Source organism: Argiope bruennichi, chromosome 1 (assembly GCF_947563725.1).
Source record: "Argiope bruennichi chromosome 1, qqArgBrue1.1, whole genome shotgun sequence".
NCBI classification, from domain to species: Eukaryota; Metazoa; Arthropoda; class Arachnida; order Araneae; family Araneidae; genus Argiope; species Argiope bruennichi.
The window spans coordinates 78176277-78194837 of record NC_079151.1 but is presented as its reverse complement, the minus strand read 5'-3'; the positions used below and the strand labels follow the sequence as shown (position 1 = coordinate 78194837).

The 18561-nt window shown below is 26.4% G+C and overlaps 1 protein-coding gene across 7 annotated transcripts in view; it reads left to right on the top strand.

The window, feature by feature from the left end:
- The window catches only part of LOC129964330 (diacylglycerol kinase theta-like), a 73207-nt gene that overhangs the window by 8650 nt on the left and 45996 nt on the right, over window positions 1–18561 (top strand). For all 7 annotated transcript variants that reach the window (XM_056079140.1, XM_056079112.1, XM_056079094.1 and 4 more), the window contains exons 2-3: window positions 14273–14352; window positions 15956–16058. In XM_056079140.1, the coding sequence (XP_055935115.1) occupies window positions 14273–14352; window positions 15956–16058 (183 nt within the window). The remainder of the gene's footprint in view (window positions 1–14272; window positions 14353–15955; window positions 16059–18561) is intronic.

Here is an 18561-nt window from a genome sequence, read left to right as displayed (position 1 = left end):
TATGCAGATATTAAGCAGAATTCTTCTTCTTCAGCTTTATACAGTTAAAGAAATTTCCAAGCTCAAACGATGGTGAAAAATGTAATCTATTATGAAAAATTAGGCAAAAAATATTTTTACAAAGTTGCCAAAATTCAGAAAAAATCATTAAATTAAGAAGTCAATTTTTCAAATTTTGAAACGGAACAAAATTTATTTTTGTGCTGAAAAGAAGTTTGTGAAAATGGAGAAAATAAAAGACCAAATAACCAGTGGTTGATTTTTCAATAACAATGCATAATTTGATCTATTATGTTGAAAGTACCACAATGAATTATTCGCTCGCCTGGGGAGTGATGGAGTTAATGATTTTAAGCTGATTGTTGGATTAGTACCAATTTAATTAAATGAAAATTTATTTTGGTAGTAATAATAATAGCTTATGATTGCTGAAAGTTGTAATAATAGCTTATGAAATTTGAAATAGCTTAAAGTAGTAATAATAGCTTATGATTGCTGAAAGATGGTTAAAAGCTACATTATCAGATTCAACTGTTGAGTAGATTTTTTCAGACAGCGTAAAAGTTGCAAAAATTTAATTGAACTGGAGATTGAACTTTCTACTTTCAATTATTAAATTGCTTTATTTTCTATAGTTTATAACTGAACTACTAGTTCTTATAAATTTTAAATATTTCTTTCTCGTGTCTCATAATGTCCAGTCATTTTTGTATTTAGGATTGTTCATTTCCCAATAAAATTGAGGATAGAATAATTATAAATGAGTCCAAATTTAAGAAATTAAATAGTTGTGACAATATATATGAGGTATGCTATGAAACAGAATATATTTTTATTGAAAAAAAAAAAATAAAAAAAAAAACCCAGTTCTTTTAAGCTATTTGGCTATGGCTGGTAAGATAAACTGTGAAACAATAAGCGGTGGTTTCTTATTATTACAAATATATTCTTTTCGAATTAATTCGCTTCTGTATCAGATGGTAAAACTTGTGTTCCCAATTACCCTGTATTTTCGCTATTAATTGAGAACATATACTAGAGCAATCATGAACGTTGTTGTAATTAATACTGTTTAATTAATAAATTAATTGGGAAAAAGCCATTACCTAATGAACTTTCCAGAACATAATTATGTATTTACATAAATTACATACATATTTTTTTCATAAGAACACTTTTTCAAAATTTGTTCCTAATTACTCTAAATGACTCTATTTTAATAGGAGTTGTTTTCTTTTATTTTGAGAAATTCTGGTGTGGTTTATTGCTATTAAAAAAGCTGTTCCCAAAAATTGGTATATCTAAACGAATAAAAATAGTATAAATAAAACTAAATATATTAGCGATAAATATATAAGGGAAAATATAAAATATTTATAAAAGAAACTATAATTTTTTGAATTAATAAATTATTGCAATTAAAAAAGACCTACGGTTATTTTCTTTTACATCAATTAATTATTATTAAGTAGCATTTAACGTTTTTGGTAATACAAGATAAAATAATAGTGTTAGAATTTTTTTTCAGTACATGTGAAATTAAATGATATTTTAAGTCATGTCAATATGTTGTTAATTTAGAAAATGCGCGTAATTGTATAAGTTTGCTTTCATGATTTTTATTTATGCAATTTTCTAAACATTTTAAATTTTGCAGATCGGTAGCATATGGCTTTATTTCTCATAATATCTCCTTAATTTATTGAAATATTAAAATTTTGTTGATGAATAGTTAAAATACAAGTAGTTCAAACACAATTTTCAAGTTTAAAAATTATTTATGGGGATTGAATTATTTTTACCTGAAATTTTTGACAAAGAATTCAAACTAATTTCAAGCTGTTAAAAAAGAATAATAGGCATAGGTTTATGATAATATAAAAATAATTGTGATGTTTTCATGAACTATTTTTGTTTTATGTTTCTTGTACTGATAAAATATCGACTTTCTATTTTAAAGAATAGCTGCTAAGAGTTTGCTGAGAAATGACCAATTAGAAATTTTGAGATAATCTGAAATAGGAAGGAATATTTAAAAAATTCAAATAATTTCTTTTGCAATGAAATAAGCTTATCTAAGATTTAATTGTGTTGACCTTTTTGACCTTTTCAAAGCATGTAGGGGAATTCTTATCTATTTACTTGATAAAGTTAGCATTTACTCCTATAAACTATCTTTAGAAATGAAATCCAATATTCCTATACTCTTAGAATATATCACGGAAGTAATTATCATAGTCTGAGCACTTGTATATTTCTTAAAAATTAGGATGTATTTTTAAAATTTATAATAATATCCCTTTAATAATTGAAGGACCTTCTGGAAACAAGGTTACATTTGAGATAATTGATCGAAAAAATTAAGCAAAAAAAAAAAAAACCCCCAAAAAAACAAGAATTAGAAGCAAGCTGCAACTTTTTTGCAGTTTTGCCACATGATTGCTTTTAATGATGTTCAAATGCAACTGCAACACCAAAAGTGTTACAACAATGTAAGAAAATGTTCGAACTAAATGACTCTAAAACAATTTATTCAGAAAAACTGAATATTTGTTGAGATCCAGGCTCTGCTGTTTATTAATTTCGCTGTCCTAGAAAAAGGCATTTAGATTTTAAAAAGTCTTAAATCAATAGTAAATGTTTTATATGTATATATTTTTATTAGATAAAATCCAGTTACTAACAAAATTTATAAGAACAGATCTAAAAAAAAGAAAAGTCCTAATTGCATTATTTGATAGATGATGGCGGGTGAAAAAATTTATTTATAATGAAAGAAGCATCTATAAAACTAACTTTACACAACCGTAGAAATAATTTTTTAACTCCCAATTAAAAAAGTTAGCACAAGGGAAAAAAGAACCCCAAAAAGTATTCGCCGACATGAGTTCTAATTCATAATATATCCTATTCTATGTATGGTATTTTATTCGTCAGATGCACAAAATATATTTCATCGCACGAAATTTTATAGAACTGAAAGAGAACAGATTAATCAATAGAAGCAAAATGATATATGCTTATAATTAATTTTCTAATAGGTTTTATAATTTCATATTAAGCTGCTGCAAGTTATCCTGCGATGATTAAGATAGTAGTTATTTTTCATTTAATATTTTGTTTTACATGAGCATATAAATTTTCCATACATGGCATTTTTTTATCATTTTCATTAAATTCGCTTTATAGTAGAATTTTAAAAAAATGCAGTTGTAGAAAGGTTTACATATAAAAAGGAATACATAAAGTCGAAGGAATACAGAAGGAGAACATAACAATTTAATTATTAATTTGTTTCTGCATTTCTTCAAAATTCTCTTGTAATAAATCATGTTACGTTGCATTTCATATAAATCAAATAGTAAATTTAGAATTGTTGCGCAATTAGAACTGCTTGTTAATTCATTGAATTAATTTATTTTATGTTTTTAAAACAGTGCAAATACATTATTAATAAAAACTTTTTTTTTACAGAATTCATCAGTTAAGGTGATAAAAAATGAAATAAAAGTGAAAAATTGAATGTCAAAGCAGCAATTTCAAAGATAAATACATATCCAGGTTATTCGAGAAAAATAATCATTTTCGCAAAAATAAAAAGTGATTTTTTTTAAATGACAAGATATATTACTAAAATCTTACTACCATATTAATAAATAGTTTATTTTAAGTTTATTGTTTGCCATTTTTTATAATGTATTGTTCGGTAAATTGTTAAGAAAACTAAACTATTTTCGCTTCATAGTAATTCAATGAAACAATTCTTTTACGTATTCGATATTCATCGTATTATGATTAATATCGAATATGTTAATACTTTCTATCTTACATTTTATGAAAAAGTATAAAAGATACAAAATTAAAAGTAAATACGTGTTACAATAATGAATATCTTTTATTAATGAACCTTAATGTTTTAACAAATTTTGCTCTAAACTATGAATTCTAGGGCAAGTTACGATTCTATGAATTCTAGGGCAAGTTCGTATAGATTCTAAGTTTTAAGGTAATGTGGAATTTTACGAATTAAGCTTATATCTGGAAATACAAAATATTTTTTGAATTAAAAAACTGTTTTGAGAGCATGGACGAGAGAGAAATTGTCTATAGGGATTCTCCGATGTCGTAGATGTAGAATTTTATTTATATAATAAATTTAAAAAAAATCTAAAAAAAAAGTCAAAATTGTTATTCTAAAGGACAACAGTGATAAAAGTGGACACGTTTTAATAGTTACATTTTTTCACATATTTAAAATACTTTAACAGTTATAGTTGGAAGTACCAATGGATTATGATCTGCTTTATAGAAGCTATGTAATTTCTGAAGTATTTTGTAATGTTAGATTTTTGTGCTTTATGAGAATGTTATTCAAAGTGTATACTCTACCAGCGAGAGAGAAAGATTAATTTAGAGATTTTGCATATCGTATAATATTTACAAAGAGACAAATAATTAAATGATTAAAATATTAGAAATAAGCACAAATTCTTTAAATAAATGATAGAGAAATAAGGTTAAAAAGCACACACTTTATCTTTGGATACAAATGATTTTTTCTTAGCCTTATTTTCGTCCTTTGTTAGCAATAAAGAATGAAGCAAAATATTATCTCTAGACGTTTGTCAAATATTAGATTTAAAATTAAAAAAACACCGCAATTATTATTAATTAGTTTTTACATTGTACGCTTTCAAATACTTGTGAAGTGTTAATTAATTTTTCAAGATAATTAAGTTCTAATTGTTGAAGAAAGATCTAATGGAAGAATACATTGATATTATGTATCTAAAACCATAAACTAGTAAATATAATTTTTAATACGTGTCGAATATGTTTTTCCAATATATTTTTATATATTCAGAATTTAGATATATAATTTACGAAAGAAAAATGAATAATTGGGCTATATTATCACAATAAAAAAATGAACGAATTTTTTTACAATAGAAATACATAATTCCTGTATCGTTCGAAGCTTATTCATTAACTATGGATTGTTATTTTGACTTGATAACTGATATTTAATAATTAGCATACTACTCGCAAATTGAGTCATGCGACAAGCATGAAGAAAAAAAATGCTCAAACGCTTTTCAAGGGACACCACTAAATCAGATGTATCAAATTAGGTTCGAAATCATTTCTTGGGTAACAGGGGCCCCTCTGGGAATAAGATTTCGAAATTTTGATCACATTTTTTGATTAAAATTCACCAAAAATTGAAACGCTTTTCCTACATACCTTCGTAGTATAAAATTGAATAACTATTTTTACAATTCTTTAAAATTAAAAAAGGTTTTTTAAAGATACTAATTTTATTTCCGTATAATTCTTTTTTCTAATTTTGATAAAATTACACATTACGATTTTCAGATGATTTTTTTTTACCCAGTTTTATTCTCTAAGCATTTTCATAATTCTTTCAGAACAAATAAAGACATTTCCTAATCTTTCATAACATAAAATAATAACATTTATAAATATTCTTCTTAAAAATTGTAAACAAATTCTATATATTATGCCTTTTCTATTCTTTCTTCCCAATGAATCATTAAAACATATATATGGGACAAAAACTATTATTAAAAAAAGAAACTGTATATTATCTTATTGTCTAATTTAGCCATTAAGTAAATATAAAAATCATTATGTTAAACATAATGTTACCATTATGTTTGGGCTAAACACTATTGCCCAAACTCTTTCATGATTAAATTACACTCACTATAAGCTTCCTTTGTTTGTTACTGGATTTCTTTGAAGATGTAATAATTATTTTAATGTTTTGATTTCATATATTTTCCTTAATTATATTGCATTTTGTTTGTTCATCTGATATACTCTTCATATAAATGGATACTTTTATCTATACTCTTCAATAATAAAGTAAGGAGCTTACGATTTTCATTTTTATTCAGAGAGTCAATCTCATTTTCTCTAGTAACATTTTTGAAATTTAATAATCTTTTATAGTAGAGATTGAATTTATTGATTGCATTATAAGAGAGCATTTTAGCATTCTATAAGTAGAATCAATGCAATTTTTTTTAATATTATTCCCATCCTCGTAGTTAAATAGTTTGAATTATGTAACATACAATATTTTAGATAAAATAAAATCTAGAAATATGAAAAAAAAAATGACATTACCTTACAGATGTTTTTGAAATATATTCCTTGACTAATTTTTTTAATGTCTTTAAAAATTTAATCAACATTGCGTATTTTAAAATTTTGCTATGAATGTCAATTCTTTTCGTTCTGATAATACTTTTATATTTCTGTAACATTTATAGAATGAATTAATCCAAAATTTTTAAACTAAACCTAAAACATATCTTATTGACATTAATTAATTTTCGATGATAAGAAGATAAGATATAAATAAGTTTTATCACTTTTTTAATTTTAACTTAATAACTTTTTCCTTTGCAGAAGCATCAGATTTAAAATATTGGTGGTTCCTGTTGCCTGTTTTTTTTAAAATTTAGTTTACATTATTTATTGATAATTATCGGTGCTCAAATGGTGCAACAAAAAACTCATCATTTTATTATCACAGCGTGATAGTTATCATAGTTACTCAATGTTATTTCTTTGCATTTGTATTTACAAATTATATATTTTTAAAAATAAAACGGTAATCATTTATTATCAGATGAAAAAGGTAATTAATTCTTTACCATTCGGGGAAAAAGAGAGAGAGAAAAAAAAGCACAATAGTACCAATAAATTTCAAAAATAGAAATAATTATGTTTATTTTATTTCTGTTACATATTATAAAAATATATTAGAATGATTATAGCCTTTAAAATCAATCCAGTTTTTAGTGCATGAAATGGATAATTATATGTTACGCTATCGATTATTATTAATATTTCCAAATACGATTTGATTAAATTTATCATGCAATAGTGATAGGTATTTTGCAATAATAAATGAATGGATACTGCCAATGCATTTATAATTTGAATAGTTTAAAACAGAATAATGCATTAAGCCATCTTTTAATAATCCTGGAGGATGAGATAATTATTCCTAAAAAATTAGGGTTTCTTTTTCTTGAGAAGCTAAAAAATTTTATTCTGAAAAAGTAATACTCGAAAGAGCCTGAAAGAGAGGCGGACGAATCGGAAATGTAGAACAATTCTTGGAAGGATCGTGGAAGCAATTTAACTTTAACTCAAGGTCATTAGATCATGTGATCGATTTTCAGACTCCATACTTTGCAACCATCAAAAATGAGATAAAAATTATTGAGCGAATCGCCTTTCAATCGATTATTTAAACTGATGTGGGAAAGTTAAAGCTCCACCTTAATCTGTATTTTGCACTTAGAAATTTTATAGAGTCAACTCGATTTTTATCTACGGTGAATGAATTGAAATGATTAGAAAAGTGACGCATTTAGGGCCTAGTTAATAATAAACAATCGTTACTTGATGCAGATGCCACCCAAATTGCGATAACCGATTTAATTACAGATTTATCTACTAATATGTCAATGTATTTGTCTGATAAAGTAAAAAGATTTTTTAAAAACGAAAAATTGAAATTACTTTACAGAATAGAATTGAAAATTTATAGAGTATTTTTTTCCATAGGTTTATAAGGGCAGAGATTTCAGAGGAAGAAAAAATGCTTTAATGGAAAAAAATACCTATTAAATGCACACAATTTTTCAAAAATTACACTTCCCATCTTATATGCAATCAAATCGATGATCCTGGAACAAAAAGAAGTACCTTAAGGGGAAGTTTAAGAATTGGCATGGAAAAGTAGAGATTAACAATTTGAGTCTGTTATATATTGCCATTTTGTGCAACTGAGAGACTTCAAAACAAAATTTTGACGTTCTGTAAAATCATAAGATTATAAAAGCTTCTATAGTTATATTGTTCTGAAAGAAATTGGGAAGAAATATGGGAAATCGATAGAATTTAGCCTATTTCTCGAAATTTTTTGATTTTTTTCTTAAAGTTTATAGTTTATTTGTGCTTTTAATCCTGATGAATTAACTTAAAAAGCCCTTACTTCAATCATCATTTATTTTTTCGTTAATACATGCATGTTTAAATATTTACCGATAAACCCTCCTGGCATGAAAATGTCAATTAACTGGCAAATAAATAAATGAATCCTTCAAAACACTGTGCAGGCTAGTAGATTGAATAGAAAACTAGCAAGTTTGGCACACATTGATATTGTTAATTATAAGTGCTCACTAAGAAAAAGTTTATCAAAATTTAATTAATTTTTTTATTAAAAATAATCAAAATTTTAACGTTTTCCTCTATAACTGGAAGCAAATTATTGCACAAAACTAATTTTTCATCTTTTTAAAATTTAAAAAATAAACTTTTCAGTGATTGCAATTCTACATCCGTACAATTTTTCAAAATTTAAACAACTTTTTAAATGCATTTTTAAGGATATTTTACAGTAATTTTCTTTGTTTTAATTATTGGTTCCGTACATTACGGCAATAATAAAATTATTTATGTCTATACGGTATCGCTGCTGTGTAATCATGAATGCATTTTAAAAATAAAATAAAGAAGTGAATTACTGAAAAAAATCAAGTAAAAATATCATACTACGGTTTCTTTACAAGAGTTGGAATCGCATTTAATTTTCTGTTATATATTTAAAATAATATGTTCTGTAAAATAATTTGCTAAAAATCTTTTTAGGTATTTAAGATGACTGTATGTTTTACTAGTGGTGCTGGCTATTCTCATATAACCTTGAACAATACTGATAGCGAGTATATGCTAATTGTTCTGATCTAATTAAACAAATCATAACAATTTTTAAAGATTACTGAAATGGTCATTTTACTTACATTTTCGAACAATAGTAAGTTGAAAATAATTGTAAAAAAATAAAAAAAAATCCATTATTCGATAAATATGAACTTGAATGTTTCACGTATTGAAATCTAGTGAATATTATCGATTTATACTATTTTCAAAGCTAGGCTGTTAAGGAACAAACTAATGTGATAACAAAATAATCGTGAAAACTGGGCAAGCAGAAAGTCACAAAAATAAAACATTATTCCGCTAGATAATCGAAACAGTAGGCGCCCGCTTATCGAACTGGGCTTGTCTTTTCATTAAATCGATACCAATAATCTAAAAATAAGAAAGCAGCCGCTAGAAAGCATGACTAAATGGTGAATACTATATTTCGTTTATATTATTTAAATACTAATTGCTAAAAATACAAATGCTACTAGACTTAATCACTAATAGTTTTTCTACTGAAGGAAAACTGAAAGATGTCATACACACCTGGAGAAGCGACTTCACACTGGAAAACTAAGAATGCAACTAAAGGCTTTTCCCCGATCAGAAACTTGCTAGTTAGAAAAAGACAGGGCTTTTTTCGAAAGCGATCAATCTCTGGAACACATTGCTTTTGAGCACGAGGAGGGCAGTCACCCGTGGGGTCATCACGCGAGTTGTTAGCTTTAATTTTTCTAAGAATTACTCATCGTGATTCTTACCGATAATTTGAAACAAGACACTTTCGCGTCTTTGTTGTTCCACGTTTCGTGAGGGTTCTGGTTGACACTGTTAAGACGAGGTCCGGAGTCATTTGCAGAGTTTGAATTTCAGTCGATTTTGCCTAATCTTACTGCTAATCGTGGATTTCTGCTCTGTCACGCAGATTGGCTGCACTCTTTGTTCGAAAGAGCAGAACAAGATTAATCTTAATCGAACAAGGGGGCTTCCTATTCCACTGAGATGGAAAAAAATTATAAGGTATCCATTATCGGAATTGGGACCATGAGTTCAGTGACCTGAAGAACATTAAAACTTAATATTGGAATCTCTGTTACGTTGATGTTTGGAGTTAATGAGCGGAAATGATCAGGAAGTTAGAAACGTTTATTCGAATAAAAGTGCATGCAGTTAGAAGTTAATTAGGAGGAAAGCAGATTCTTTATGTAAAATACAGCATTCACAATTTTTAATTTAAAGAATTGATATCTGTTGAAGAGAAGGATCTCGATATAAAAGGTTTTAAGATAGAGAAAGCAAAACAAAAATTTCATAACAAATATTAAATGTTTGTGAATATCTAAATGCTGTAAAGGTAACATTTATTGATTATTTTGGAAATGGAATCTTGATGTGTAATGTCCATTGAGGAATGATGCAATTTATTAACTACCTGAATTTTTAGCCGTATGTAAAAATTTTTCCATTCCATGTATATGAAAAATAAATTTATCTTTAAAATTTTTTTAGTGACTTTGTACTTGCATTCACGGAATAATTCTCTTTGTGGTTTTTGAATAATTTTTCGTCTTTGATTATTTGGTCAAAAATGTTTTTGGTCATTCAGTCTATTATTGGAAATACTTCGTCTATTAATAAAAATATATTGACTGCCTGGTAAATAATTTTTGCTGATTAAATCAGGGAAAATTTTAATATTTAAAACAAAGGATATTCGCAATAAAAATAGTTTTCCGTATGAAATATTATAATTTTTTATGAAAGCTAATAAATACAAATTTTGCTCAAAAGAATACAAAATATATTCCATAACTTTCGAAATGAACATTACTTCTTAGAGAAGAGATTAGAAATGATTACTTTCCTCTAATCGTTTTTCAGATGTAACTTTCGGTGACAAATATAGAAAGGCAGCTGCAAAATTTTCCATTGAATTTATGTTCTATGTATTGTTATATAGCTTAAACTGAATGTTGATATTGAGTTATGTTAAATTTAATATTTTTTGAAAAGAAAAAAAGTCATAATGAGCTAATTACAAAGAATAAATTTATCCAGTAAAATATTATATAGAAATAAACTTTACTTTTTGTATTTTCAAAATTAAAAAAAAAGTGACAGAAAGAAGTCATTAATACAAATATGAAAGTAATTATGCAAGTTGTCGAAATAGAAATTTGCACTTTATAAAATTGTAAATTAAAAAGATGAAGTAAAATAAAAATTTGAAAATGAAAAGATGAAAAGTGAATGAATCAAAAGCATAAAGCAATGATTCTGAATTTTCTTTTCCAAATTTTTTGGAAAATGAATTTTTTGACTCTAATTCTTTACTGCTGAAGTTCAAGAATAATTCTATCTCTAATCCTAAAAGTTATTTTTTATTTTTACAGCTAAATTCAGCATTATGATTTTTCACAAAAGAGAATATTTTTTTCTAAAATATGTTTCATGCAAAGAGAATGTTTGAAGATTAACGTATTCGATGTTGTTAAAATTATTTAAACTATAATTTATAGAAAAATAACTATGGAGCAGTTAAGTTCTTTATAAATTTTGGAGAAAAAGAGGTAAGATTTTTATTTTATTGAAATGACTTCTTATACAATATATCTTAACATCTTTCATATCTTAAGTTCTTACACTAGCTCTTACATAATATTTTAATTAATCTAATCTATAGGAGGAATAACTCTCTCTCCTTTGTTCTTATGCATATAAGAAAAAGAATAACATAAAATAAATTATAGTATAGAAGTTTAATGAAAATAACAAGAAGATTTTTTTTATCTAATAATTTATCAAGATTATCAGAATGAATTAAGTGAAATTTTTACGAGAATTTTAAGCATCATTACTGCTGTAATTGTAATACACTCTTCTACCTAAAAATACACTAATGTTTTGAAATACGAATAAACTAATTATTTCTAAATCAAACAAAATGCTGGAATAAATTCTAAAACTGCAAAAGCTTAAATGTTTTTCGGCAACCCAATAGAAAAAAAGTTATTTTACAAAGATATTTCCAAAATCTCCAAAATGAAATAGAACGAAAGATTAATAATTATTTATAATGATTTTATAAGTATTATCTATGTTGCAATTTTTATATTCCGTGAGTTTTAAAAACTGTTTCAATTAAAAAAAAATCGCCATATATATAAGTTGAAGAGCTGTTTAAAAGAATATCTTTCCAAACTTTTATATAATTCATTGAAATTTTCAAAATACAACAGTAATAAATCAAATGATTTATTACTGTTGTATTTTGAAAATTTCAATGCATTATATAAAAAATAAATGATTATTATAAATCAAATGATTCTCAATTCATATTATAAATCAAATGATTTCATTGATTCATATAAATGAATTCATATTATAAATCAAATGATTTATGAGTATAATCTAAAACAAAATAAATGCCAAATTTAGGGATTCAAAATTTTGCAAATATCTTAAATAAAATAAGATTTTTTTCCCACAAATTTTAATTAAAAAAACCTAATCACTTGATTAAATATTTGCTATATACTAAAAAGCACAAGAATAACTATCGTTTGCACTAATCGAGTTTTCAGCTAATATGCAGATTTCCGGCAGAGTTGCTTAATAAACAGACTCTGTTCTGAGCGCATTCCCCCTTTTGGTTTAAGTGGACTTTCCTTACGAATGTCGTAGGCGCATCGACTGAATTCTGTTTTGGCCATCCCTCCTGCAATCAATAAACCCATTCACTACCACAACGTCATTCACGCTAAAGAAGGACGAAAATAACGTACGAGAAAGTGTTATTTTTTTCCTTTTATACTTTTATGATATAAAAATTCCAAAAGATTTTCTAAAAATTACACAAGTAACATTAATTCTTGGTACTGCTAATATCAAGCGATATATTTTAAGAAAGGGAAAAGGCGATTATGTTTGCGGAGTAGGACATGCGATATTAACATGTAGTGAGTTTTTATAGATTCAAGAATAAAAGAAGCAGTATTATTTTGTAACTGGGTACATAATACAAACATGATTATATAAAGATGCATTGTGATTCAAAATAAATAATGATTTATAATTATAAATTACTTATTTTAAAGTCTTATCGTATATTCAGACTTTATATGATTATAAAGTCTGAGATATCGTGCCAAGGGTTAACATTAGTTTTCTTCCCGAGAAATCTAGATTATTATTAAAATAGAACATTTTAAAATATAATAGTTTTTTTTAAAATAAGGATCACTCGTTAATTAAAAAATATATATTACTTTTAAAAGGTTTTTTAAGACATTTTAGACGAAAAAAGGAAATTGAAGATGAAGAATTCGAAAGGCGGATAGAAAATATTTTCTATCGTCTGTGACTGCACTTTTTCAAGAATACTAACTTTTGCTGCAAACATCTAGAGATTTGTATTAAATACTACTAGAAATTGTATTGCAGTGAAAATTACTTTACCAGTTCAAGGAATTCTAAACAGATATGGTTAACGTATATCATCATCTCAGCCACCATTAATTATGCTTTTTAGCTACCTGCTATTTTTTTCTTCATATATAATCCATGTACTTATAACATTTTATTTTAGTAATAATTGCGCATTTATATTTGAAATATTGTTTCAAGCATTTTCTTGCATATATTTAACATATAAAATTGTTTTACGGGAGATTTACAAATAAAAAAATAAATAAATTTTAGAATAAACTCAATCAATTTTCTTAATTTAATGATTATTATTAGATTATTGACAGTTTCTATTGGCATTCTATATTCAGTGTGCATTGTCCATTTTATTTTGATGCTCTAGGAAAAGAAATATTTTTAGCATTATAGTTTCTAACATTTCTAAAACAACAGAATTTTTTCTAAAACTATTCGGAATTTTCCTAAATATTATGTTCTCTAAATATTATGGCTATAAGTTGGCTTTTTCAGTCATTGGGTTTTATTCCAAAATTTGGTTAATTATTTTAAAATGTTTAACACTGCATAGCGGAATTTTTATATTCATGCATTCGCTGTGTTGGTGCACCTTATTTCCATTTTCCATTAATTTGATTTTTTCAATTATATTACGTAAAATTTAGTATCTTATTTATTTTTGAATTCCGAAAAAAGATTCTTCTATTTTTTTCATTGATAAAACATCTAAAGATTTTACGACGTTTTTGGTAACTTTTGTTCTATTATTCAGTACTAGGTATTATTATTATTTTTTTAAATATGAACTTTTTAAAAATTTTTGAAAAAATATTTAATTTTAGCTCTGATTTAAAACAATTAAACGGAAAGGAAATCAGACAGAGCGCAAGTTAAAAGGATATCTTTAAAGATTTAATGAAAAGTTTTCAGTGACGAGTTTAATTAGGAATAAGTACTCGTATTTTAAATCATAAATGAAATAATAATAATATATGTTAAATTACACTTTTATTTATTATGTTATTAGCTTAAGCTTGTCATAAATGTATGTTAAAATTTTTAAGATGTTTTCATTTTTTTTCTTTTCAAATAGTATGTAACTTCGTAGTTCATGAAAGATGTCTCAAAACAGTGGTGTCTCCGTGTTCAACTATTACTCCAAGCATAATAAAAGTAAGTAAATTTATATTAATGGATAATTAAAAATAAAAGAACGTGATATTTTTAAAGATAGATTTTACCTTTATAATAATTGTTAAATGGTTTTGATTACACGAAGTTGAATGCTGTTTTTTCTTAACCATTAATAATATTTATAAAAATATTTAATGGTGCATTCAATTTGTTATTGCAGAAATTAAATAAGAGATAATCAGATAAAAGTAATAGAGTAATATAGTAAAAGAAGAGACAATTAAAAAGTTATAAATGTAATTAGATGTCATCTTAAATATATGTTTATAAAAATATTTCAGATCTATCTTTCCTTCAGATATTTAAAAACTGTGCACAATTATTTTATCCAAAAAAAATATACAGTAAACTAATTATTAGATATTGTATCATTCACATAATTATCCAATTGTAACTGGTAAATAAATCGATTTAATTTACGTTTTTTCTTATATAATATTGCAATATTATGCGTGATGGTTAAATTGCGCAAGTAATTTGAACACAGGGTTAAGAAAAGTATTTGAGAAAAAAAAACCAATAGGCATATAATATACATCTTTACGACATTTTTTGCGGTTCACACCAGAATTGTCATAAATCTGCAGTATAAAAAGTTTTTCCATTTTAGTCTATATTTAGAAAAGAAGAAAGTACGAAACGCTCATTTAATTTTTGTGTGAATGTTTTAATATTTAGTCAGATTTTCTAAAAGAATTGAAAATAATTTCGGGAATATAGTTAAGTTTTTTTTTTATTTTAGTAAAAATAATCCATCGTGATCTTTCTAAAATGGCAAAATAATTCACTGAACGATGAATTGAAGAATCTCCAAATTCGATGTTATCAAAATATTTTTTTTTTCAAAATTTTTCTTATAACTTTTTTCGAAATAAATGGTGTATTATAAAATCCAGGGAAACATTTAATTATACTAAATGATCAACAGAGAGAAAATGCATAAAAACTATTTCTGTGAGATTAAATGCCGAATAGTATAAACGGATAACAAAAAAAAAAGTTATATATGAAACATATTAAAAATATTTTCAAATATTTTTGTTTTTCTTATAAAACATCTTCCTATTAAATTTGGTTATTCTGAAATGAATACTTTCCCTCAGCAATCCAATCGAACGCATTATTCACTTTGGTAGCGCTTTCTAAATTTCGAATTAATACAAACTGACGTAAATAAATAAAATTTTAAAGGAAAATTAATAATTTTTCTTCATTACACAACTTACTTAGAACTTACTTATTCAATTTTGGCGAGAAATGATATTCTAATATTTTATAATATTTTGCAAAATTATAAACATGTAAATTGTGAAACGAAAATTCCAAATTCAGAAATTTGTTTTTGTTTTCACTCTATATCTAAATTTGAAAACAGCAGCAGCAACAGCAACAGCAACAAACTATTATTCTAATGAATCATTTACAGCTAAGCGTCTTTAAATATTGCAGTATAGAGTCATCAGTAAAATCAAGAACGTAATGCAGATGTCATGTATTGCACAATGTTCACCATATGTATATTTTCGTTAATAAAAACATTACTTACCAGTGATACAAATGCAAAATATTTTTTTTTTGACAGAATCCTGTTCCTCACTGTTGGGGTGAACCGGGCCACCTAAAGAGAAGATTCTGCAACGTATGTCGGAAACGGATAGAAGATAGCTGCGCAGTGAGGTGTGAAGGTATGTTCGAGATTCTCATTTTCTAAGTGTTGTAAATAATTTCAATCTAAAAATTTATTTCAAATATGGCATAAAATAATTAGAACTGAATCATTGCATAGATACTATAATATATACTTATAATAATAGTATTATAACACGAATATTTTTTGAAAACTTTGGATTTTAACATTGTTAAGGCAAAAACACTGTACAAATAACTGATAGTAATTTTTAAAATGTTCAGCTATACATTAATTAAAAGTATTATTTTACAAGAAATCTCCTTCGTATGAAAATATTTTCTGATGTGTTAGCAGAATGTATACGAGGACAAATTTTAGCAAACTAAGAATTTCAAATTTGAAAACTCATAAAAATGTAGTAGACTGCCAGCAATTGTGCAGATAATAGACCAGAGGCTAGAGGGTTTTTCTGTGTATTAATGTCTTCAGGTTTTTTCATTTGTTTGGCACAATTTAGTCAGAATTGGATAAATTGTGCTAAAGAAACGATCAAAACCTGAAGACATGTGCTAAAAGTAGAAAGTAAAGTATAATTAAAATAAATAAGATAAAGTGATAAAAGTTAATTTTGTAAATCCCGAATTAAAATTTTTACATTTTGTATTAATGGAGATTGTTTTATTTGAAAAAGAAAAGCGTTTTATCATAGAACATGATAAAAGATCAAGTGAAATGGCATGGAGAGTAAAACAAGATCTCAGTACTACATAAATAAAAACGAACGACTTAGAAAAATTAAAAAAAAAAGTCCTTTTTTAAAAAATGAATTCCAGTAGATCAAACATATTTAATTGTTTGAATTAGAGTTTAGCCTTTTTACTATTAATGGGACATAAACATCCCCTTAACTTTTCTAAATTAGTTTAAATATTATGTATTTATTTATTTTTGTAAAAATAGATTTTTTGGGGGGGGGGTGAAATTTGACCATTATGTCCCAGCCTCTGGTTTAAAAACAATTTGAAATGATTTAAAAAAGATTGTCTTATTCAGAACCTGTTCTATTCATTTGCGTTGAAAATAAAGAGAGAAAGATTTTAATTCGTAATCAAAGGGTTAATGGTGAAACAGCCAGTTTTGGCTACACTGCTTCAAACGAAAAGTAAAGAGATCAGTTGCATCAGATCTAAGAGCGCTTACCAATTTTTTTAAAGATTAAAATCAATACAATAAACATTAAATTTGCTTACTGGATGCCAAATTTTAAATGTTTAGTAAATTTTAAAACAAAAGATTTTATGAAGACAAAATATTATATTTACAAGACTGGTAACAAGTATCAGCGTTTGCTTTAGAAAAGGTCACACGGAAAAAAGAAAAGAATTGGCTTTGCAAAGGTGACGCATTTTGCAATAATAAAAGGATAAAGACGTATTATCATTTATTCTTTTTTCAGCTTTGCGATACATTCATAATTTTGTTTATAGCAGGGTATTCATATGCTATACTTAGTTGGATGTTTTTAAATTTGATTTTATGCTTGTTGTTCTAAAGATTTCTAAAGGTTTTGTAAGAAATGGATTTGGACTGTACTTTATATTTAATATTAAAAATTTCAAAATGAATGTATGCTAATTACAGCTCAAAGGTGAATATTAATAATAATTGTTGAATGAAAAGCGAATATTTTGTTCATTACTAACATTAGGAGAGGTTCTCCAAGAAAATAATCTACACTCATGTCCAAAATTAAGGTCACAAACATAAAATCTGCGAAAAATGAAAAACTATTCACTGTGTTGCCACGAAATTTGGCACAGAGGTACACTACAATGGAAGAAAGAACATAGCTACATAACAACATGGAAAAGATTTTAATTCGGAATTAAGAAACAGAGTATATCAAAAAGTGTAACATTATGAATCAGAGATAAAGCATTTATCTCGGGGAAAGCCTGTCTGATATGACCACCGTGCACTGCTATACAGGCTTCACAACGAGATTTTATACTGTTTATGAGGGTGTCAATAAATGCTTGGGGCAACAAAGCCCATTCTTCCGAAAGCGCGGCTTTTAACTCTTGGAGGGTATTAGGAGGGGGTTACGCTGTGCAATGGCTCTTCCGAGACCATCCCAAACATGTTCAATAAGATTGAGATCCGGAGACATCGATTGCCAGTCCATACGTCGAATATCCTCTTCCTTAAGAAAATCATCAACGATCTGGGCTCTGTATGGACGCGCATTATCGTCCATAAACATGAAATCTGGACCAAAAGCACCCAGGAATAACCTCACATAGGCTTCAAGGATCTCATCCCTATAGCGATGTGCATTGACAGTACCCGCATCGAAGACGTGCAGTGGTGTACAACTGCCCAACATTACACCACCCCATACAAGGATTCCTCTGCCACCAAATCTGCCGATTTCTTTTACGTAGGAGGGATGATTGCGAGCTCCTCGCTCTTCCCAGATGAAGATTCGACGAGTGTCACTCTGTGTGGTAAATCTCGACTCATCACTGAAAAGAACACACCCCCATTCTTGCTGTGCC